Genomic DNA, 22673 nt, shown 5'->3' on the forward strand with positions numbered 1-22673 from the left:
GGTGTAGCTGCCATGATGTCACCCGTTGGTTTGCGAAGTCCTGCTACAAAGCTTCAAGATCAGGGTGTTTAATGTCGCCCTCTTGAAACTGGATATCTGGGATGGATCCGACTATGAATCCACTTGTGTTAAGTGCTTCAGTTGAAGGCAGCTGGACTTCTTGGTTCATGAAGACATTTCATCTCTCATCTCAGGGGCATCTTCAGCTCTGAAACCTGATAGGGGGTCCCAGGTATTTAACTCTTTGGGGAGGGGTGGGACCACCTGTGCATCACCAGCGGTTATTTTGCCTCTTGCTGACATTCATTGATCTCTGGTCACCATGCTGCTGCTTGTTACAGTAATCAGTTTATTTACATGTTAGATTTGTTTTTAAAAAGATGAATAAGCTCATCTTCAGTTGACCTACTGGCCAATCAAAAACACAACATGATTCATGCAGTTTCTAAGTAAAGCCGGTCATAAATTAATACTGGTGTGTGTGTGTGTGTGTGTGTGTGTGTGTGTGTGTGTGTGTGTGTGTATCCTTGTGCAGGCCCAGCTGTTGGAGCTGCGGACGCAGAACTACCAGCTGTCTGATGATCTCAGGAAGAACACGGCAGGTAAAACCTTTCACTCTTTGTCCTTCTTGTTCCTGCTGTTTCATCTCATCAACACTTGAAATGACCACAAGCACACGAGAGGCTCTTTAAAGCAACAGATTTTTTAAAAACACTGATTAGAAGACCCACAGCATAAAACCAGTTTTCCTGCTCCACCTGAGCAGTTTTTGTCCAGGTGAAAGTTTTATTAAATTTCTTTTTCGAGAGCGACCTTGCCAACGGGGCAGCAGACATTATAAGAGACATTAGAGGACAAGTGCAAATGTCACACAGTGCATGAGAGAGAACACAACATTGAGATTATATGAAATACAAAATAAAAGGTCAAGGTCAAAATGACTTCAAACTCATTTTGTTGCAAGTTTCAGAGAAACCACACTGACCGAGAAGCTTTTGTCTCAGGGTTTACAAGTGACTGATGCAAACCGTTAACTGTGGGGTTGTTTACGACCGTTTCAGGTCCGTCTGCATATTATTCCAGGAAAACAGGACCGGATAGATGAATCTTTGTTTGTGTAGAAAGGGCTGGGATTAGCTGGATTTTAAAAAGTCATAAAATAAACATGTGTAGTTGGAAACACTGTAAGGCCAGAGGAGGATTTTGGTGTAGTTAACTTGGAGCCGTCCTGTGTAAAATGAATCCATGCCTTGAGTAACAGGCCCTCAAGAGTGCACAGATCTGGGTCAAAAACTTTTAAGCCCTCATAGGTCCATGAGTACAAGGATATCCACAAATTTCAGAGTTAAAAGACACATTTACATGGCTGGACAAAAAAAGAAGACAGCATAAATAGATAAACAGAAAGGTCTTCTTTCTACCTACATTTTGATATCAGGCTCATCTCTAGCCACAATTCCTTCTAGGTCGTAATCATTCTGTAATATAGTCATGGTATGAAGGTAAAATTTCCATGGCTTTGTTAAATACACGGAGGGGCTCAGGTGGGAAGCATTTTAAGTGGAATGGTCCAATAGTCATAGTGATGGTATTTTTATTTCTGTCCCACTTTTTAAAATGTACATATTCACACAAAATAAATTGCACACAGATAAGTGTGTACATATCACAGCATAGCCTGCATGAAAGCAAGCAGGGTCCTTCACTAGAATAAAATAACACAACATGAGACGGTCTACGAAAACGCAAGCCTACAGGAGGGAATCTGCCCCCAGCCCCCTGACATTCACCGATACAAGCAGGCTTTAAATGCAGTCGATGTACAGACTCCAGTTCAGCTAACGAACATGAAATCATTCATCGGATAAATATTTGATTGGCCCATGTTAGCAGTAAAACTTTAATGAAGAGGAAACGTGTGTTTTCTATAATTAAATGTCGTCCTGGTGCATTTCAGAGCTGAATGCCGTCCGTCAGAAGAATGTGGTTTTGGAAAGAGATTTTGTCAAAACACAGAAGGTAACGAACACTTTATTACTATGTAGTTGTTTTTGTAGATGAGTAATTGGAAAAAAATAACCTGCTGACCTGAATTTGGGGGTTTATTTTCTAACAAAGCTGAGCGAAGAGTTTTCCTCATCTCTTCATGTTGTTGATTTACATTAAATGTTTTTCCGCTTTTCTTCTTTTCAGGCCTTGACTAAGAGTAAGAAAGCTCAGGTAAGCTGTTGTTTGATGATAATTGTTACCTCAGTGAATTTCTAGAGTAAACATTTTTCAATTATGTCCTTTTAATTGTTCCTTATTTTGTCATTGTTAATGCTTTATGGCTTCCTTATTATGCTAACACAATCACCAATAATCTGCTTATTGGAGGTTATTTCTGTAACTGAGACAAACCGCAGTGCAAACATCGCGTCTTCTTGTACCGTCACATCCCAGGAGCTGTTTAAGCTCTGCTTCTCTGGTGAAAGCTGTAATGTTTAAAGGTCATTCAGGCAATAGGTGAACTGGAAGTGCATCAGAAAAATAAGAGTTTAGTTTTTGGCCGTGTGTCATTTCTCTGTTCTGAAGAAAACCTGAAGTACGACTGAACTGTGGTTTTAAAGTTTGTGTTTATTCTCACCTGGTGCTGACGTCTTCTCTATTTTTGGCACTGTAGTGTTTTCACCGAAAATGTTAATTCACTCTGACTGCAACATGTTCCACTAGCTTTCTGTCGCATTGTTTGGCACAGACACCCAATCACCCGCCACTGTTTGGATGGTTTAGTTGCAAAGAAATGACAGAGATATAACAATATGTCAAAATACTACATCATGAAAGTTTGGTCAGTCTGTCTGTGTGAGTGATCTCAGTTGGAGTTTCTGTAACCTGCAGTCAGCTTTTTATTCTGAATGTATTATTTTGTGTGTTATTTCTCTGTGTGTAGGAGGTGGATGCTTTGCTGAGTGAGAATGAGATGCTTCAGGGGAAACTCCACAGTCAGGAGGAAGATTTCAGACTACAGAACAGCACACTGATGGCTGAACTCTCCAAGGTGAGTCTGAGTGTTTGTGTGTAGTTCAGGCACTGTAGAAGCTTCATATCATTATTGTGATCTTAACATTATAACATTTATTTTTCCAGCTGTGTACACAGATCGAGCAGCTGGAGCAGGAGAATCAGTGCCTGAAGAAGGAAGGAGGAGCAGCCTCTGCATCCAGCCCCCCACCTAACCCTGCATCCAGCCCCGTGGATGGAGAACTGCTCCGCCTCCAAGCAGAAAACTCCACCCTCCAGAAGAAAATGAAGGGTGAGGTGACATTTAAAAGGTGTAGATCTATCATCTCTGCAGTTTTAGAGGCTCATATTTTAATATTTTTTTCACATAAAAATCGTCCTGAAGGTGTGTAGAGCCAAAGACAAGTAAAGGAAAAATATCACGATCTGATAGTTTATCTTCAGGTGTCGAGCTGATATTCGCCCACCTGTGTTCTCTCTCTCTCTTCCTGCATCAGCAGCAGTGTATTTAAAGACTTTGACACGCAGTAAGCAGTGTTGGGGGTGGATAGAGCTCCTTTAACTCCCCACAGCGTCGTATTCTGTGCAGTTCAGGAGACAGACAGAGGCTACTGTTGTTTTTCGGCATATAAGTATTAATTTTCACAGGTTTAGAATTCATCATTTAAAAAAATGTAATCATAAACCTTCCTGACACATTACAATATAAACTCAACTCTTCGTCCACAGAAGGCCTTTATCATTAAACATTTGCTGACATATGCAAACATTAGTCATTTTCGTCTGCTGCCCTCAGTTTTAACTGACCAGTAATTTTTGAGGAAATTAGGTAATTTTGAAAGGAGAAGTGTTGTATGAAACAAAACCCCAAACAGGACTCAGAGAAGGATGCTAGAAACTAGACTGATGAGACGAGCTTGTATAAATCTGTACGGATGGAGAAACGGCACATGTGTTAGCAGTGTGTAATTAGCTGGGTGTATTGTGTACTGATGACTGAAGGTATGGACAAAAACATTGTCATCATACTCATGAATTCTTAATGTTCTCACTGTGAGAGTTAACTTGTGTGTGTTGGGGAACGTTGTCGGTACGTGGGTGTGATTTTTAGATGCTCTTTAGATTGAAGTTTAGGTAGAAGCTCCTATTGGCCAGACAGACATCATTTACTGATCTGGTTGATCACAGCATGTTTGCAACATCAGGCATTCACGGTTGACCTCGTTCACATACAGTGACAAATAATTTGTGACAAGTGGACAGATGAACAAGTAAAGTTGGTTTAGAGTTATAACTTGTGCCTGGTTATTTATTTCCCTTTTTGAAGGTTTTAATACATTTTCATGTAAAAAGTTATGAAGCTAACCTGGGTGCAGTGACCGCTGGGCTTGTAGTACAGCTGTGGAAACCTTGTGATTCCTGTTAGTCCTTCATGAAATGAATGACTGAATGAATGAATGATGTGAGCTGCAATTCTCCTCCAGCCCTGCAGGAGCGCTTCGACAAGGAGCTGCAGAGACAGGCGTCCGTTCAGGGCACCCAGAGTGCGACCACAGAGACTGACGGATCAGCAGGTACCAATGGAGTCTCTGATGTCACAGGGACAGGGGAGGAGTCATTGCCAGGAGGATCCAATGAGAGACTGGAACAGGTGATTGGAAGTCAAAGACACAGCCGATGCAGCATGTTTGTGATATTTTCAGCCATCGAAGATGATGCGTTCAGATTAAATATATTCTTTGACCAAAAATCCAAAATCCTCAAATATTAAGTTTACAGTTTAGATATGATGAAGAAGGTGCTTTAATCTTTTTAAGTTGAAATCTTGTTTCAACTTTAGTGCGAGTCACCTGATGTAGTGCTGCTGGACTAGAGTTTACTGAGTGCTTCTAATATTTTGTCCCGTCACGTGTGCTCATGTTATAGCACACTATACTGTAATAAGTATGTTTTTTTTTTTTCCCTTGTCTGTTTTTCAGGCGGAGCCTGAGCTGCGGCAGACGGAGAAACAGCTACACGGTGAGTTTACAGTTCGCTCTTTTGCTCACACGGTGTTTCCACTCAGAGGAATAACTCCTGTTCTTTCATGTGGTAATTAGTAACTTCCTGAAGAATAGCATTTAAAATATATGCTGTTTATTACATAATTAAAGACTAAAGTATTGAAATGGTGTCTGTCTCACTGTAAGTACTTTTATTGCCCTGAAAAAATGACCATGACGTACTTATAGAAGACAGGAAGCTCAATGAACCGTATGAGCTTCACATGCAGAGACAGGATTTATCCTCCACAGTGGGTTACACTGAGCTTTGCTTTCTGCCTCCACTTAACATAAACCTCGAAACATAAACACTGGATTTTGATGTCAAATGGAGTTTTGAGTTACAGAGAGAATTTTCTGATGGTATTCAGGGTTTTTCTTGCAGTTGGCAGCCCCTGTGCAACAGGACCTTAATCTGTTTTACTGAACGTTCTAATTGTTGGAGCCTCTCAGCTTTGAGCACACTGGCTCTAAAAACACTTGAGTGTTTTTTCCCTGTCTTGGTAGTAATGAAGGTGCCTGAACAGCAGTGTGATTCACTGATGTGTCTTTGAAGCAGCAGTGAGCTCTGAGTTGATAGATTTATTTTCTATCTGCACAGGGGGTTTGTTGACAAGAAGAATAATGCTGAATATCACAAGATTTTAGGTGTAACATGTGGGCTTTAGCATTTGAGCTATTTTTATTTATGTGCTCATTACCACATTACATGCAAACTAACTGTATCAACATGCTGCACGAAGATGATCAAAATGGTTTTATTTTGTGTGTGAATGGATCTGACAGCTCAGACTTCAATAAGGTCATCTTCGTGCAGCGAGCTTTATAAACCGATTTACACCTGAAGCCAGCAGCTGAAAGGAAAACAGTCTAAAACCTGATCGCCACGCTGGTCTGAAGAAAAGCTTTAATCTGTCAAGCTTACAAACGCACGCTGTGTTTTAACAGCCGTCTTTTAGTTTGAATTTTTGGCTTCTGTAAGGTGAACCCACAGCTGGCTTTATAGGTGCAGAGCAGCTAGCTGGCTCAGGGCAGACACACACTACAAGCTGAAGCAGGGAAAAACAACGAAATCTGTTAGGAAGCCGCAGATTAATTAGGCTTTAATGTGGATATAACAGCTGAGGCTGCTTGAGCAGGTATTCCCTGTTAGAGCTGCAGAGCCAAACTCATTTCCACCTGTTATAAATAAAATCTTTGTTTTTGGCAGTCACTCCTGCAGTCTCTGCACTTTATGGAGACGCTCAGAGAATTTCTTGTAATATGAACAAGTGATTATTAATTTCAATACATAATTAGTGTGAGACAATCATACTGAAAATGGTAAAAAATAGCTGTATTTTGCAGCAGCCTGTGAGTCAAAGTTACCACTGGTTATTTTTCTGGTAACATATAAGTGAAGTGAAGAAATGTTGCGCTGCTGTTCTCTGTTTTGATCAATGTTGGATGACACCGCCTCTCTACAAACAAATGGACCTGAAAGTGAAAACCTGCAGAGTTCATATAAGCATGCTGTCAGTGAACGCAAACTCACAAGATGCAGCAGTTGATGTTTGACTTTGCAGCTCACCCGGAAAATCCTGGGCTCCGACTCTGTCTGCCTCCTCCAGAGATTAAAAACAAAACAAAAGAAAAGCCCAACCTCTCAGACGGCGTGTAAAGTGAGGAGCTGGTGTAGTGTGTGTCTGGCCTAACGGACTGCCCCTGCTGTGTGCGGCGCCCCCTTTAGGCCTGTCAGAGAAGAGCGTAGAGAAGATTGTAGCTAAGCAGGCAGCGCTAGGCTGGTCGGCTGCTCTCTGTCCAATAACTCACTGCTTTGGACCAGAGCTGGAGATGGCCCTGAACACCGAGCAGGAGGAGAAGAGGCTGCTGAAGGAGCAGATCCACACCCTGGAGGTACACATGCACACAACAAACACAAAAAACACATTTGCACTCACATATATCAGAGTAAGTTCTACTCGAGTACTTCCTTTATATATTTACTTCACTAAAAGTCTAAAGCGATAAAAAACTTTCCCCAGAGTAATGCTTTCAAATTCCCAAGAAAAAAAATTCCAACTAAAACTACTTAAAATGAACTGTTTTACTCTGTAAAATCTAAATGAGCAAACCAAAGTCAGGTCATAATTTCCTGTTTTATTGTCCAATGTTTGTGTAGGACATGTGCAGAAGTGTAACTCAGCGTTAGTTCACCTTCACTTGTGTTTCTTCTGAGAAGTACATGGATGCTTACACAAGGAGGCTGCTCCAACACTGCGGGCTCGATTAGTACACTGGATCATGTTTACCAGAAATAACTTTGAAGTAACAATCAATAATTATTGTTCGATAATACCTTAGCAAGCTAATTTTAGGTAGCATCCCACACTGAGCCAAACAAACATGTTTTTGATGGATTTAGCTGAGAGTGAACTCCTAAAATTTCTCCTCCTGAGTTTTTGGCTTTGAAACAACACAAAAATATGACGTCTCAGTCTGTGGACGTCTGCTGCTGGACTCCATAAGCTCCACGTGTGGACTGGTTCAGTATTTTCTCTGGTTCTGCAATCTCAAATGAGAATATTCACAGATGAACGTATTGACGTATTGTATGGAACATATCGTATTTCCAGGCCGATCACAGCAGATCATCGGATCAAATTTTAAAATTGATTCCATTCTGCAGTAAACGGCATATGAACAGGAATAACGTTTAAATATTAGACAACATTATAGAATATTACAGTAACATCTACTTCTTCTTTTTCATACTGCTTCTTTGTGGTGTAATGTTGCTCGATCTGTTGTGTAATTAACTTCCACTTATCCAAAAAGCCCAAAGAATAAAAAAAGTCTAAATGTTGGCAGATGAAACAGTTGTATGTCGTGAGTGAGAGAGGAAACTAATTAATTCATGACAGGAACATAAACGGCAGATGGAGAGCAGCGGTGAAATGTCAGCGTGACTAACTGACGACTGTGTCCTTTCCTCAGCGTTCACCCGCTGATGGAAACACTGAGGCTTTTTATGGGAAACATGCCTGAAGATGATTGTGATTTCTTGACCTTTAAATTGGTTGAACATTACAGGTTTGACAAATGAGTACTAAGGAGGAGGGGACAAAACATCTCGAGTGGTAAATGGTCTGTATTTGTAAAGCGCTTTTACTTGGTCCTAAGGACCCAAAGCGCTTTACACAATCATCCACACATTCACACACTGGTGATGTGTAGCCACGGCCACCCTGGGGCGCACTGACAGAGGCGAGGCTGCCGGACACTGGCGCCACCGGGCCCTCTGACCACCACCAGTAGGCAACAGGTGAAGTGTCTCGCCCAAGGACACAACGACCGAGACTGTTGGAGCCGGGGCTCGAACCGGCAACCTTCCGATTACAAGACGAACGCCCAACTCTTGAGCCACGATCAAGAGTGTTCGTGCTGTAAACCAAAACAGCTAAAACGCTGTGTGCTGCCCCTGTTTGAGTCCAGCTTTGAATTTGAATGCTTGAAAGTATTTAAACAGAAGAGCTACAGTGTGCATTTCAAATGAGCCAGCAGGCACAGCTGACAATTTGAGCCAAAGTCACAAGTCTGCTGTTAACGTGTCATTAAATTAGGTTTCTGTTTTTACTTTTTGATTTTGAAAACTGCTGCTAGCTCTGTCAGGGTCACCCACACTAGAAATGATTTTTGTTTGGTGGATGATGACTGTGTGATTGATACGTGAACCCTGAGCTTGGACAGAAGGCTGCACTTCTCATAGCCTTTGTTTCCACATCATATAAACACGTTTCTGCTGCCACAGCTCAGCTAGATTTTCTTTTTTGTTGGATTTCCAAACATGTAGCTTTGTTTGGACTGTTTGACTTGTTTTGCTCTTTTTTTTTTTTTTCCTTTTTCCAAAAGTGTTGGTGTCGAGCTCATCAGCATGTCATCGTCATGCTGCTTTCCTATTGGTTGTTCAGTCGTAGCGCATCGTGGTAGAAGTGCGTTATGAGATGCTCTGATTTAATCTCTGACACACTCCTGATTTTTCACACATTATATCACCACAGATCTTTCATGATTCCAGATTCTCACGGTTTATATTCAGCTTAAAGGTTTTGATAACAGAAGGATCTGTTGGTCACATGACACCTGTCAAAATCCACTTTCATCACCCAAATGCGATTTAAGATTACTTTAATATGTGAACTGTATTTCTTTTGGAAAGTCATTTGTGAATATTTGCTGCAGGATTATCTGTTTAACCAGAGTTATTAAAGTTTTAAACCTGGGCCTTATTTTCATATCACCTTGATGGTAAAATTGTTAATGGGAGCAAATGAATCTGAAAGAGCTGCACGTAATCCTAAAAGGCTCAAAGATTTTTGGAAAAACTTATCGTGATGCTGCAAACTGAGTTTCTTTGTGTTCGGACTTCCAAGAACCAAAACTCTGACTGCAGTTACCGTCGTTGGTCTAGGAACAGACGAGACATCCATTCAGAGGAGCAATAAGTTCACTTTGATTAATAAAAGTTAAGGAAATGTAATACTTTTTAGACTCTTTGGACATTAGCCTGCATCGGTGTACTTAATAAAGTGGGGAGGATCTATAAAGTGAGCACTGAGCATGCTGTAAGTGTAAGTGTCTCTCTCCTCAGTTGACTGAACGTTTGCTTTCTGTCTGCCTCCAGGCGTCCAAACAGGCTGAAATCACCAAACTGCAGGAAGAAATAACAAAGGTAAATCTTCTCAGGGCTGACAACACACAACCACTGTGTAATAGAGATTTATTTTGCAGTAACTATGCCAGTGAACTGATATTGGCTATTAAAGGTGCAGCTTTTTAATGCTGTTTCCGTCTCTTTGTCCTGCAGCTGTCTGACAAGCTAAAGAAGAAGCAGGAGAGGTGAGATGACCTAACCGCAGTCACATTCACAGCTTTTTGACACAGTTATCGGCCAGTAATGTAGCAGCAGTGCTGTATAAACTGCTTCAGGCGTGGCTCAGTTCACTTAACCTTCACAGCAGCTGGATATTGTAGGTAGAACACCCTGCAGTACTAGAGAGAGAGAACCCCAGCCAAGTAAGAAATGAATAAGGATCGTCTTAAACTGTGAATCAAAGCTACTTGAGTAGAGGTGAAGATTTAAAGAATATATATCCCGGTCTGGAAACAGATTCACCATCATGTTAATCTGTTCTGGGCAACTAAACGAAAGCTTATGTTTTTGTTCTCCTGCAGTTTCCAGCGTCTGCAGACAGAAAAGGAGGCTCTGTACAACGACAGCAGGTCAGGACTGCCGGCACCCCGCTGCTCTTACTCCCACTAGTGTATTGACGGCTCTAATGTCCACGGTTCAGGGTGTCTGCTTTTTTTTCCCCTTTAAATGTGCTGCTTGTTGTGGAAATGTTGACCTTTTGTGGTTTTGATTCTCTGCAGGACAAAGATCGATGAGATCAACCAAAGAAAAGAAGAAGAGCTGAAGGCCATGAATATCCGTGTCCAGAAACTACAGACGGACCTCATGGCAGCCAATCAGGTTCGATCTCGCTAAGAAATCGCACCAGTCCATTACTATGTACATTCCCCCAGCTCCTCTATGATTCTTTCCCCAGTCAGGGTAATGTCCTACAAGGAAAAGTAACCATGTTGGAATTATTTATGTACGATAAAAGTTTACAAAAAACTAAACACAGGAAGTCTTGCTCGATGTTGTGTGGTGTAAGTTTAACCACTGAAAACAAACAAAGCACTTTCTATCTGAAATGAATTTTTTATGTGCAGATTGTTCATAACGAGTAATCCAAACCACGCAGCAGCATATTATTGACTAACCTGGTGTTGTGGATGGATCATCACAGATGTTCTCTTGACTGAAGTTGGGTCCTCTTTTAGTGCTTTTTTCCTGTCTTATGATTTCATTTGTCTCTGTCCATCTGGGACCACCACAATAGCTTTTATTGAGGGGGAAACTTTAATGTTCATCCTCCATCTTGGCTGTGTTAATGTGTTTATATTGTCCTAGCTATAGCTCTGTAGCTAGATACCAACTAGCCCAGCGTTAATGACACCACAGATATTGCTGCTGTTTAGTTTTCTTCAGTTATGTCTGAAGTGAAAGCAGAACAATACTTTTGGGTCTTATCTAACAAAGAAAAGAATCAGTGAGCTGCTGAGATAATTACACAGTGATGAAAGTTTGGACTTGTTTAAGAACACACTCATTGTTTGGACTTTATGTTTTTTTTAATTGACAGAAACTCTTAAAAATCAGACTTTGTATCATGAAAAGTAGTTCATGTCTGTGGCTGACGTCTGTTGAACACCTTTGGGTGTTATTGGAGAATCTGAATCAGACTGAATCCATTGGACACACTGAATAATTAAAACATGCATTAATAAAACATTCATGCTGTTTTTCATTTAAACGTGACGTCACATTTTCTGTACGAGTCCAAAAACAAAAAAACTTTGAATTCCAAAGTTTGCACACTTCACATGTCATTGTGAACATAGTGAAAGAGTCACTTTCTGTTCGGTTTTCTCCTCTGTAACGATCATTTCACCCTCGTTATGAACTTTGACTTTTTACTTTATAAACTAATCATTTGTGTTTGTGCGTTTTCTTGTTCAGACGGTGTCAGAGCTGAGAGAGCAGCTACAGAGCAAAGAGAAGGAACATGAGGTGGCTCTGCACACACTGAAGGACGAGGTAATGCATGCGTGCACGCACACACACACTCTGAGTCAGAGATCGTGAATCCTGCCACAGACAGGCAGACTTCTGAACATATTTCCATGTCTCAGGCGCAGCAGGAGTGCAGTAAAACACACACATATAAAGACGTGACGGCACTCTTATTTAGATATTTGTCCACATCCAAATTCTGCACACACATATTAGAATAGTTTTCTTTTTCTTTTTTTTAAATTGAAGAGGATAAGGTTGAGGGAAAAGGGGACAAGGGAGGAAACAGTGTGAAGGTTGTAGGAGTTTGATTAAAGCTGACTGTTTTCGGTTCTTTCACTTCTCTGTGAAGCTGCTTCTCTGCCAAAGTGATATAAATGTTTAAAAAGAATCCGTTTTCACCAAAAACAGGTTTTTAAAATGAAGGAAATGAAATGAGAGATGGTGGGATGGAGAAAGCTCCTTAATACAGATGATTTTTTCTTAATAAAGTACAAATATGTTTTGGAATATCACTCTGGTAGTGGAACTGGTACTTCTGTGTGTTTCTGAACTGCTTTATCCTTCTCTAATCCTCGACTCTGTTCTTTCTGTCATCTTTGTCATTTAAAATTTCTTTACCTGTACACTCTTACGTTTGTGTGTGTTCTTTTTGTTTTGTTTACCTCCTATATTGCCTTTGTTTTTCTCGCTTTCTTTATTTGCTCTTTACTGGTTTCTTTCCCATCTTATCTTTTCCCCTCTGACGCCCCCTGCTGGTGGTTTGGTGCAACTGCAGGTAGCCAGTCAGAGTGCAGTCAGTCAGGAACAGGTGGACAACATCCTGCAGGAGAACGATGCTCTGAGGACAAACCTAGCTGCTCTAGAACAGGTAATAAACGTTACACAGCATGGAGAGAGTTAACGGCACTAACTTAGTGGCCATGAAACCCGGAGAACCCCTCATAAGCATGACGTCATCTCTGAGCACTAACCCAGCTACTTTTAACATGTAATAAAACTGATGAACAGTACCATAACCCTGACAGTACATCATCTCTGTGTACTAGAGAAACTGACAAGAACGTTACACTGACCAATGAGGAAAAAGTCATTAATACCTCAAAGACCATCACGCTGCTACTAATCACACAACAGTTACCTGATCCCAGTTGTTGCTTTAGAAAGAAATGACAAAAATGTGTCAAGTGGAAAAATAAATTCACATTACTGTGATTGTCTGCAGCACCTGGACTTGGACCATGCTAACACAAAGCAAGTAGTTAAAGATCAGAGCCGTGCGAACCAAGCAGCTGAAGCTTTTTAAAGGTTAAGAAAAATCTACAAAATATTAGCATCTTACAAAAAAGAGGAAATTTTGCTTATTAGAATGAACTGCTGTTACAAGAATTACTTGTAATCGACTTGTTCCATATATACACTCAACAAAAATATAAACGCAACACCTTTGTTACTGCTCCCATTCCCCATGGGATGGACGTAGAGACCTAAAATTCATTCCAGATACACAATATAACCATCCCTCCCAAACAGTGGTCACAAATCAGTCCAAATGTGTGGTAGTGGGCACATCTGCTATATTGAGATAATCCATCCCACCTCACAGGTGTGCCACATCAGGATGCTGATCTGACATCATGAGTAGTGCACAGGTGTACCTCAGACGGCCCACAACAAAAGGCCACCCTGGAATGTGCAGTTTTTTGCGCTATTGGGGGTCTGGGGACCCAGAACCGGTCAGTATCTGGTGTGACCACCATTTGCCTCATGCAGTGCAACACATCGTCGCATGGAGTCTATCAGATTGTCAGTTGTGGCCTGTGGAATGTTGGTCCACTCCACTTCAATGGCTGTGCGAGGTTGTTGGATATTCGTGGGAACTGGTACACGCTGTCGTATACGCCGGTCAAGCACATCCCGAACATGCTCAATGGGTGACATGTCCGGTGAGTATGCTGGCCATGCAAGAACTGGGACATTCTCAGCTGCCATCTGCCCTGAACAATGTGAACCATGATTCATCCGTGAAGCGCACACCTCTCCAACGTGCCAGACGCCATCGAATGTGAGCATTTGCCCACACAAGTCTGTTACGGCGACGAGCTGGAGTCAGGTCAAGACCCCGATGAGGACGACGGGCATGCAGTTGAGCGTCCCTGAGACGGTTTCTGACAGTTTGTGCAGAAATTGTTTGGTTGTGCAAACCAATTGTTCCAGCAGCTGTCTGGGTGGCTGGTCTCAGACGATCTTGGAGGTGAACCTGCTGGATGTGGAGGTCCTGGGCTGGTGTGGTTACACGAGGTCTGCGGTTGTGAGGCCGGTTGGATGTGCTGCCATATTCTCTGAAACGCCTGTGGAGACGGCTTATGGTTGAGAAATGAACATTCAATGCACGGGCGACAGATCTGGTTGACATTCCTGCTGTCAGCATGCCAATTGCACGCTCCCTCATTGCTTGTGGCATCTGTGGCATTTTGCTGTGAGACAAAACTGCACATTCCAGGGTGGCCTTTTGTTGTGGGCAGTCTGAGGTACACCTGTGCACTACTCATGATGTCAGATCAGCATCCTGATGTGGCACACCTGTGAGGTGGGATGGATTATCTCAATATAGCAGATGTGCCCACTACCACACATTTGGACTGATTTGTGACCACTGTTTGGGAGGGATGGTTATATTGTGTATCTGGAATGAATTTTAGGTCTCTACGTCCATCCCATGGGGAATGGGAGCAGTAACAAAGGTGTTGCGTTTATATTTTTGTTCAGTGTATATGTGTATATGTATAATATGGAACACTGGATCAGGCTGTGTTAATGCAAAGAAAAGCGTGTCATGCTCCGCGCATTCAGCTTCAGCTGTTTAATAGCTTCATTTACTGGTTACAGGTTAAAGACAGACAGCCCAATCAGAAAGAAGTTTAATGTTTTATATAATTCTGACCTCAAAACGCTGGTTTGAACCACTTACTGTTTTTTGTAATTGATGTCATTTCACGTGAGGTTTTGTAAATCTGACCCTGAACAGGATCATCCAGAACACTTTACTCACACACTATCAAACTGTAACTCACCTTGTAGGAGAACAGTGCTCTGGGGACTGATCTGTGCACGCTTGACCCTAGAGTAGAGCCCTCATCTAGGACCCTAACCGTAGCTTGTTTTTCTGGACTAATGTGACTCTTGAAAACTAAACTACATACTGCTGCACCGAGTGCTAACAACAGAACACTTTAGAGAGGCTTACATTAAATCTTTTGTGCAAGTGTAAAATTCAAAGCGCTTGCAGGAAACTAGATGATAGATCTGTGAGGGCTGCCCAACTAATGATGGTAGGTGGAGTTAATCTAGAATAGCTTTTTTAGAGAGAGTATCTAGAACCTGTTTGTTTATTGTAGCAGCTGTCTTTAATGTCAGTGTGGAACACGTGTTGCAGGAGAACAGTGCTCTGAGGACTAATCTGTGCGCTCTTGAACAGGTAATTATTTCCTGACTCCTCATGTAGAGTTTAGCATTAGATTGAGGTCCTGAAATGAACTTTGATTCCTAGAATCTTTTCTAGAGGCTTTTTTAAAAGATTGATCCCCTTAAAAATAAAATAACATGACTGTGTATGCTGAGTAGAATGTGTTGATGTCCTGAACCAGAAGCCTAAGTAGAGTGACTGGTTACAGTGACTGAGATTAGTTGGTTGGAGCTCCTCAAAGTAATCACGATGATCAGTTTTTCCTGCTTTCCAGCAGGTTCCTGCTTTAATTCTGATTTATGTAATGAAAATGTTGATGCTGGAGGAGGTCAGTAACCTCAGCTGTAGCTCATTAGGGTTCACATCCATGGTCCATGTTGCTTTCTTTGTTTGTGTCTAGCAAGATATATATTTGATGAAATGTACGACCTTTGGCCTGATTAGATCTGTTCGTGTTGTTCTTTGTCGTCATTCTGAAACACTTTATTTTGGAGAAGAACAGAGGATGAAGCATTTGGAGCGTCTCGCTCCAAATGCTTCATCCTCTGTTCTCAGACGAAACAATCCATGTGCTGACTTACACAAATCTTTGTGTGGTTTGTAAAGCCAAAGTATACATTTACACTCTTCTCACTTAAAGTCACTGTGCTGTACACGTGAATATTCTGACTAGAAATCAAAATAACACAAAAACATTTTTCTCCCAGGAACTTTGTGATGGTAGTAAAATGTTTTTTGTGTTTCCTCTGAGACCTACACACACACACACACACACACACACACACTGATGTTCACACCAAACCTGGCCGTGTGGAGCTGTGCTGCTTTAGAACATGAGAGCATGACTGCTGTCAAAGAAACTGGAAATTAAAATGTATTTATCAGATTCACTGCTTTGGGTCTTACTAATGCCGGCTAGTTCGCTCTCTGAACTGGACAATGTTATGTTTAAAAAACTGAAATGAATGTTTTGAAATTGTTATACCTAAAAGGCCAAATGATTTAATGCTACAACTTACATCTTATTTAACCTGTGGTCATTTACTGTTCTCTGCTTCATCTTAATCATCTGTCGTCATCATTCTTTTCTATCTAATATTTTCTGGCAGTTGTTATCTGTCCAGGACATTCTTGTACATGTACGTGTTTAAGTTGGACAGGTACTGCAAAGAGTCGTTCAGGAATTAAAGTGAACACTGTAAAGAGAAATAAAGTGTTTGAAATGTGTTTGTAGATCCAAACGGTGAAGACGCAGGAAATGAACCTGTTGCGAGAGCAGCAGGAGGCGCTGACGGGCGAACTGCAGCAGAGACGAACTGAACAGGAGAATCTGCTGGCTCAGAGGGATGACCTCAACTCCCAGCTGCAGGTAGATTAAACAGTGGTTTGTTTAACCTTTGGGTTTTATCTCAGCTCGTTCTGCCAATATAAACGACTCTCCAGCTGTTTGTTTACACGTGGCTTTCTGCTTCTCTCACTTTACGTCCTTCAGGAGTCGAGTTTTGCCAACAGGAAGTTGTTGGAGCAGTTAACCGAAGAAGGACAAGAGAAGGATAGACTGCTGAGAGAGCTGGACGAGGCTAAGAAGGTACACACATAAACAACAACAACACACAGAGTGCCACATGGTGTCTGTACACAAACCAGCTGAACCAGTAAACACACTTACACCTGTTTGTGTGTGAGCAGACAGCAGAGAAGAGGAAGGCCATGCTGGATGAGATGGCCATGCAGCTGAACCAGGAAAAGTCTGACCACAAGGAGGCGCTGTCAGACCTCAAACTGCAGCACGAGAAAGAGGCGAGTGGCCATGGATCTGCTGCTTTTAATGGCTTTTATCCATCACAGTTTTCATGTCTTCTTTGTTTGGTTTCTCTATATAGTTTCTTTGCTTTGAATTATCGCTGATCTGTTTTTGTTTGTGTGGTTTTTAGTTTTTAAAATGTGCAAAAATAAAGAAAAGCCACAAATTTTCATCAGATTTAGTGAATTCTTTTTGCTTTTGTCTCTTCTCTGTATTCCCTGACTCATTTTCTTCTTCTGTCTCCTCCTCTCTTTCAGGTTCTTGCAGTGAGGGCTCGATACGAGAAGGAGCTCAGAGGACTTCATGAAGACAAGAATCGCTCTGAGGAAGAAATCCGACAGCAGCTTAGAGATGAAAAGGTAAAGAGGCACGCAGGAGGTGAAAGTGGGTAAGGAGACAAAAGAAAACTCCTGATGTGTGTCTTCCAGATGTCTCGTATAACACGAGCAGCAGAGTCGTTATCGCACAAGTTCACGATACGCTTTGTGAGTTTTCAGGCTCGGACGAAGGAGCTGGAGGGTTTACAGCCCCGAGTGGAGGAGCTGCTGAGTCAGGTCCAGTCCATGGAGGGAGCCAAAGGATGGTTCGAGAGACGGCTCAAAGAGGCTGAGGTCAGTATCTGCTGAGTGCTGGCTGGTCACCCTATAAACCAGCGGTACTTTTCCGCCAATTCGTCCTCCAAATCCTCCGTAGTTTAAAGGTCGAGTTTGCACATTTGCATCATTATTTTAAAGTGAAAATGCCAACATTTACAGTTTTTAGCTTCTCGGCTGAGCAGATTCTGAGTTCCTTTGATTCCAAGTGTTCCTCTGTGACTGACTGTACTTTATCTGTCTGCTGATGCGAGCAGGAGAATATAGAGAAGAACAATCTGCAACATCAGGAGGAAATCAAGCAGCTGTGGAAAGAACACAAACTTCAGCTGGAGGTATACACACACACACACACACACACACACACACACACACACACACACACACACACTTTCATTTTGTTTTATTTAATCAGGTAAAGGTGTCACTGAGAAGAGTAATGTGTTTTCTGTGAGCACAGAATGAAAGCCGGTGTTATAAGAACAAAAGCAGACAACAGACGATGACTGTCACACTTGATGAGATTACACACATTAAAGCGAGCACAGAAACATTGATTAACAGATCCTGTAGAAGTGACTTAAACTCAGCAGCAGTAATCAGCTCTGACAGTTTCACCTCCGTCTCTACTTCGCCTCAGGAAAAAGATGCTGAAAAGATGCCGAGACTGTCTTCACTCAACATTTTATAGATGTCGCTTCTTTATGTTCAGCACAGTTGAGGAAGATCATCTTGGGGTGGAGTTACAAACATGTATAAAAGTCACTCGATTGAAATGACGGACAAGAAAAGCTCCTTATATCCAACCGTCACACCTTTGACAGGCGTTAGGTCAATTTTCAGGCACTGTGTCAGTTTTTCTGTTTATCATCAGTAAACTGTGTTTTATCATAACCCACTGCATAACCGTTCCTTTGCATAACATTACGTTTCCTCCTGTAGCCTGTCTGGTAGAATAATCATGTCTCTCTAAACTCCAAATGGAGGATTTGTAACAAGAAAAGTAATGAATACAGTGAGCTGTGTTTAACATTTTGCTCCATTTGCATTTATTTTATCTAATCAGTTGAACTCCTCGACTAAACTGCTGAGCAGTAATGTGGATGAGATGATATCAAACCCAAACTGCCTGCTGCACACCTGTGAACTATAAAAATACAATTTCCCATCTTAGTAGTTATTATGGATATTTTCTTCTAGGAGATATTGTGCTATTTATCCCAGCGTGTTGGTCTCATGGACCCAGAATACACACACCATGTATGCAACGGTTTTAAACTGGATTCCTGTGTGCATTAGTGCACAGCCTGTGCAATGATTTGTGTGATTGCTTCCCAGCATGCACTGGGACAGAGGATTTATCATAATTTTTCATGTGTTAGTGTGCTCTGTAGTGTTTCCACAAGTGATGCTTTCCTCTGTGATTTTTTTTTTTTTTTTTTGGTCCCCATGACTGCATGAAACATTGATAATCTGGTGAGACATATGCAGTTTAATTAATGACTCGTGCTAATCAGCACACATTTAATTTGTCAGAGAATCAGTTACATTTCTGTGCAGAATGAGATGAAATGATACAGAATCTGTAGCTGGTTTAATAGTAATTCACTTTAGTTCAGTCTTATTTATATAGTAAAGCTCCAATTCACAACAGCAGTCATGTCAAGGTGCTTTAGTTAGATTAAGAAGCCTGAACTCCAATATAGGAGAGAAGACCCCATCAGTCAGACCAACCTCTATGAGCAACCCCCAGCAGAACCAGGCTCAGGGCTGGGCAGCCATGTACTATGATCAGTCAAGCGGTGAGGGGGAAAACAGGAACAAAAGGGATAGAAAGCTGAGAACAAAATATAAACTACAGGAGAGAAAAGGCACAAGATGAGGGCTTGCAGTAGTGGGATATAATATCCATGGAGAGTGGATGTGGAGAAAAGTGCTAAGTGTTTCTTGGGCCATGAGCAGGACTAAGGGATGGTTGAGGGTCAGCTGATCCAGCCCTACCTAAAAGTTTTATCAAAAAGGAAAGTTTGACGCCTGTTTCTGAAAAGTTGAGAGAATCTCGTCTCCCAAATGTACAGGAACAACTGAAGGCTCTGCCTCCATCCACAGAGCACAGGCAAGGCTGCAGTCTGAGAGCGATGTGATGTGAGATGGTGGCGCTTGATCATTCATGCCTTTGTATGTGAGAAGAAGTATTGTAAATTAAATTCTGGATCTAACAGGAAGCCAATAAAGATGAGCTAATGCAGGAGAAATATGATCTCTCTTTCTGGTTCCTGTCAGTACTCAGACTGTGGCCTTTCTGATCAACTGAAATCTTTCAGGGAGCTTTAGAACGGCCTGCTGATAAGAATTGTAGTATTTCAGCCTAGAAAAATCAAATGCATAGACAATTTTTTCAGTAATTGTGACCTCTTAACAGTTGCACTTTTGAAGCTTCTACGGAGGCTTGAAATCATTTCTGAATGTTAAACTGCAGCTCAGGTGAAGACGGAGCATCCGCGTCCAGAACAAGACGTTTCAGAAGGCGCCTCTATAAATATCAACACTTGTGTGCGTGTGTGTAGACAGGCACACAGTGCGTGTAGGCATGTACGTTTGTGTGTGCGCTCTAATTGAAAACGTTTCTAATTAAAGCGTAGTTGTCTCCATGGTAACTTGGACAGGTTAAGCTGTGTTAACAGCCGATCAGAGTGGAGGCGGCTCATGTGAACGCTGACAGTCTGCTGCAGACACCCTGAACGCTTCACGCCATCTGTCAGCAGGACGGAGTTCAGCTTGTTGTTCAGCGCCGTGATTCTCGTTTCCACACTGACCCGTCGTCGTCGTGCACTCACAGCACAAAGACGAGGCTTTGTTTACAGCGTGCGACGAGTGGATACCGCTCGACGCGGTGGTGTTTGTTTCCAGTCTTGAAGCTGATTGATTTTGTTTGCAGTGTTTACAGACATCTCTGTTGTGAAACGAGGATGGATGGAGGGCGCTTTTTGGACCGCGCTGCTGTAATTGGTCACTGTGACACACTGTCAGTATTAAGAAGCACTGGATTAGCTCTGTCAACACTGTTTCTAGAAGAGTTTTGTAAATGAAATGGCTCCACTAAACAGACAAAAGATGCTGAGATTTTTAAACGTTGCAGATGTTTGTTGTTATTGATGTAAGGTGATGTGATGGGCCGCCAGGCTGCGTACAAGTTCAAATAATCCAAACATAAACACTAAATGTAATTTGCAGCTAAAACAAAGACTGAAAGGAGAGCGCTTGCCACCTGCTCTGATTCCTGCAGTGGATATAAACACACTTAGTGTACAGAACTCCACAAAGACTAACTGAAAGGAGTAAAGACCCAAATATTAACACAGTCTGATTGTGGCTACAGCTTGTGGAGATACAGAAATGCTGCCATATAACCTGCATCATTATAATTTCATTAATAACATTCTTTACAGCATTATTTCATCTAATAATATTTCTCACAGTATTGATACTGCATTACAGTTGTTTATTGAAGATGTTCATTTGAGGATCCTTCCATTATGTTAACTTTTATTACAAGTACGGTTAGAAGTATTTTATACACATTGCATATCTGTGCTTATTTCGAGTTGATGTTCGGTTCATTAAGGGTCTTAAGCTTCACTGGCGTGACTGTCCAGGTGATCCATGCTGAGGGAAACCAGAACATAGAAGGATAACTGCAATGCATGCTCACAATACATATAACACATATAATCTAGGAATGTGTCCAGCCTGAGGCCTTAACTCATTTGGTGTCTTAATATATTTTATTCTACTTGGTAACAGACGATCAGAGTCAATAATTAGCCCCAGAGACCCTGAGGGCTTGAAGTTTATTACCTTGTATGGAAGGTGTTATAGAAAAGAGAAGTTCTATGTCTGTTTATAGGCATTAAAGATGTACCATTAACTGTGACTAATGTCTGGAACCTATTTTAATCTGTAATTGACGCCATGGGGGGGCGTGTACCCCACTGCTTTATAAGTGTCCACAACATGTATTTTGGTCAGAAGACATATGCTGATGTTTTCTCCGGGCTGTTAATAAACTCATCGTTTGATTGCACTTCTCTGGGGCTTCCGTGGTTTGTCTCACTGCTCTACATTGATTGATTTCGCGACAAGCTCCATATGTGGTTACCATTCGAGTCTCATAACCAATAATAATTCTCATTACTGATGAGTGTAATTATTGGTTATCAGTAACGAGCCCTTTCAGCAGATTAGATGACCACGGTGATCGTGTATACGTCTGTGAGAAAGTCTCTCCTCAGAGACCTGCTGCACTGATTAGTTTGTCTGCGTGTGCGTGTGTGTTTTATCTGCTGGATAACAGCCTGGTACTGAAACCAGAGTGAGGAAACTTAATAGGAAAAGTTAATTAATGATGGAAGAAGTCTAATTAGAGGGCAGGTCAGGTCCCGGGCAGGTGCTCCACGTGTCGGGGGTTTGAGTTTCAGCCGTCACATGTCGTTTCCTGTCTTCGTTCCTGAACATCAATGCTAAGGTTTGTTAAACCGAACGTTAAATGGCAAATTAAAAATAATCAGTTCACCCTGTTCTCTCCAGTTACATCAGAACATGCTGAAAAAAATAGCTGATTGTTCATAAACCTTAAAGCACACGAGTCCTGCAGCCTGATTTTACAAATTTAAATCACTCAAACTGCTCGAAGCATTCTGTTTGTAAACGCTGTTCACCATATCTAATCATCTGCATGAAAATACATTTTTTCCGATGTTATAAATTATATCTTGTAATATGTTCACCTGATGCACACAGTTATAATAAAAAAAATGATAGTTTGGAAGAAATTAAGTCAAAATTATAGAGGCTGGAGAAGCAGGTATTTAAATGCAAGTCTTATCTCTTATTCCACAAGGCTTAATCCTGGAATTCAGGTGTTTTAATTCCCATTGCTACAGATGTGTAAAATCAAACACTTAGCCATGAAGTCTGCTTTCTTTTGTAAAAGAATGGGTCACTCTTAAGATCCTGCTGAAGTTAGGAGTGGTACCGTAACAGGATGCCACTGTTGCAAAACAGTTTGTGAAGTTTCTTCAGTCCCAGATGTTCCACGATCAGC

At 41.6% G+C, this 22673-nt stretch overlaps 1 protein-coding gene across 2 annotated transcripts in view; it reads left to right on the forward strand.

The window, feature by feature from the left end:
• The window catches only part of gripap1 (GRIP1 associated protein 1), a 42719-nt gene that overhangs the window by 984 nt on the left and 19062 nt on the right, over positions 1-22673 (forward strand). The window contains exons 2-21 of one of the 2 annotated variants that reach the window (XM_085344274.1): positions 536-602; positions 1958-2019; positions 2194-2220; positions 2933-3040; positions 3130-3295; positions 4488-4654; positions 4983-5022; positions 6775-6941; positions 9709-9756; positions 9892-9923; positions 10260-10307; positions 10458-10557; positions 11653-11730; positions 12485-12577; positions 16407-16541; positions 16665-16760; positions 16862-16972; positions 17234-17335; positions 17474-17587; positions 17827-17904. In XM_085344274.1, coding sequence (XP_085200400.1) covers positions 536-602; positions 1958-2019; positions 2194-2220; positions 2933-3040; positions 3130-3295; positions 4488-4654; positions 4983-5022; positions 6775-6941; positions 9709-9756; positions 9892-9923; positions 10260-10307; positions 10458-10557; positions 11653-11730; positions 12485-12577; positions 16407-16541; positions 16665-16760; positions 16862-16972; positions 17234-17335; positions 17474-17587; positions 17827-17904 — 1839 coding nt within the window. The remainder of the gene's footprint in view (positions 1-535; positions 603-1957; positions 2020-2193; positions 2221-2932; positions 3041-3129; positions 3296-4487; positions 4655-4982; positions 5023-6774; positions 6942-9708; positions 9757-9891; positions 9924-10259; positions 10308-10457; positions 10558-11652; positions 11731-12484; positions 12578-16406; positions 16542-16664; positions 16761-16861; positions 16973-17233; positions 17336-17473; positions 17588-17826; positions 17905-22673) is intronic. The other variant, XM_085344275.1, reaches the window with a different exon arrangement.

Source organism: Diplotaxodon limnothrissa, linkage group LG20 (genome assembly GCF_057381915.1).
Source record: "Diplotaxodon limnothrissa isolate DT_005_m linkage group LG20, D_limnothrissa_male_GT1.1, whole genome shotgun sequence".
NCBI classification, from domain to species: domain Eukaryota; kingdom Metazoa; phylum Chordata; class Actinopteri; order Cichliformes; family Cichlidae; genus Diplotaxodon; species Diplotaxodon limnothrissa.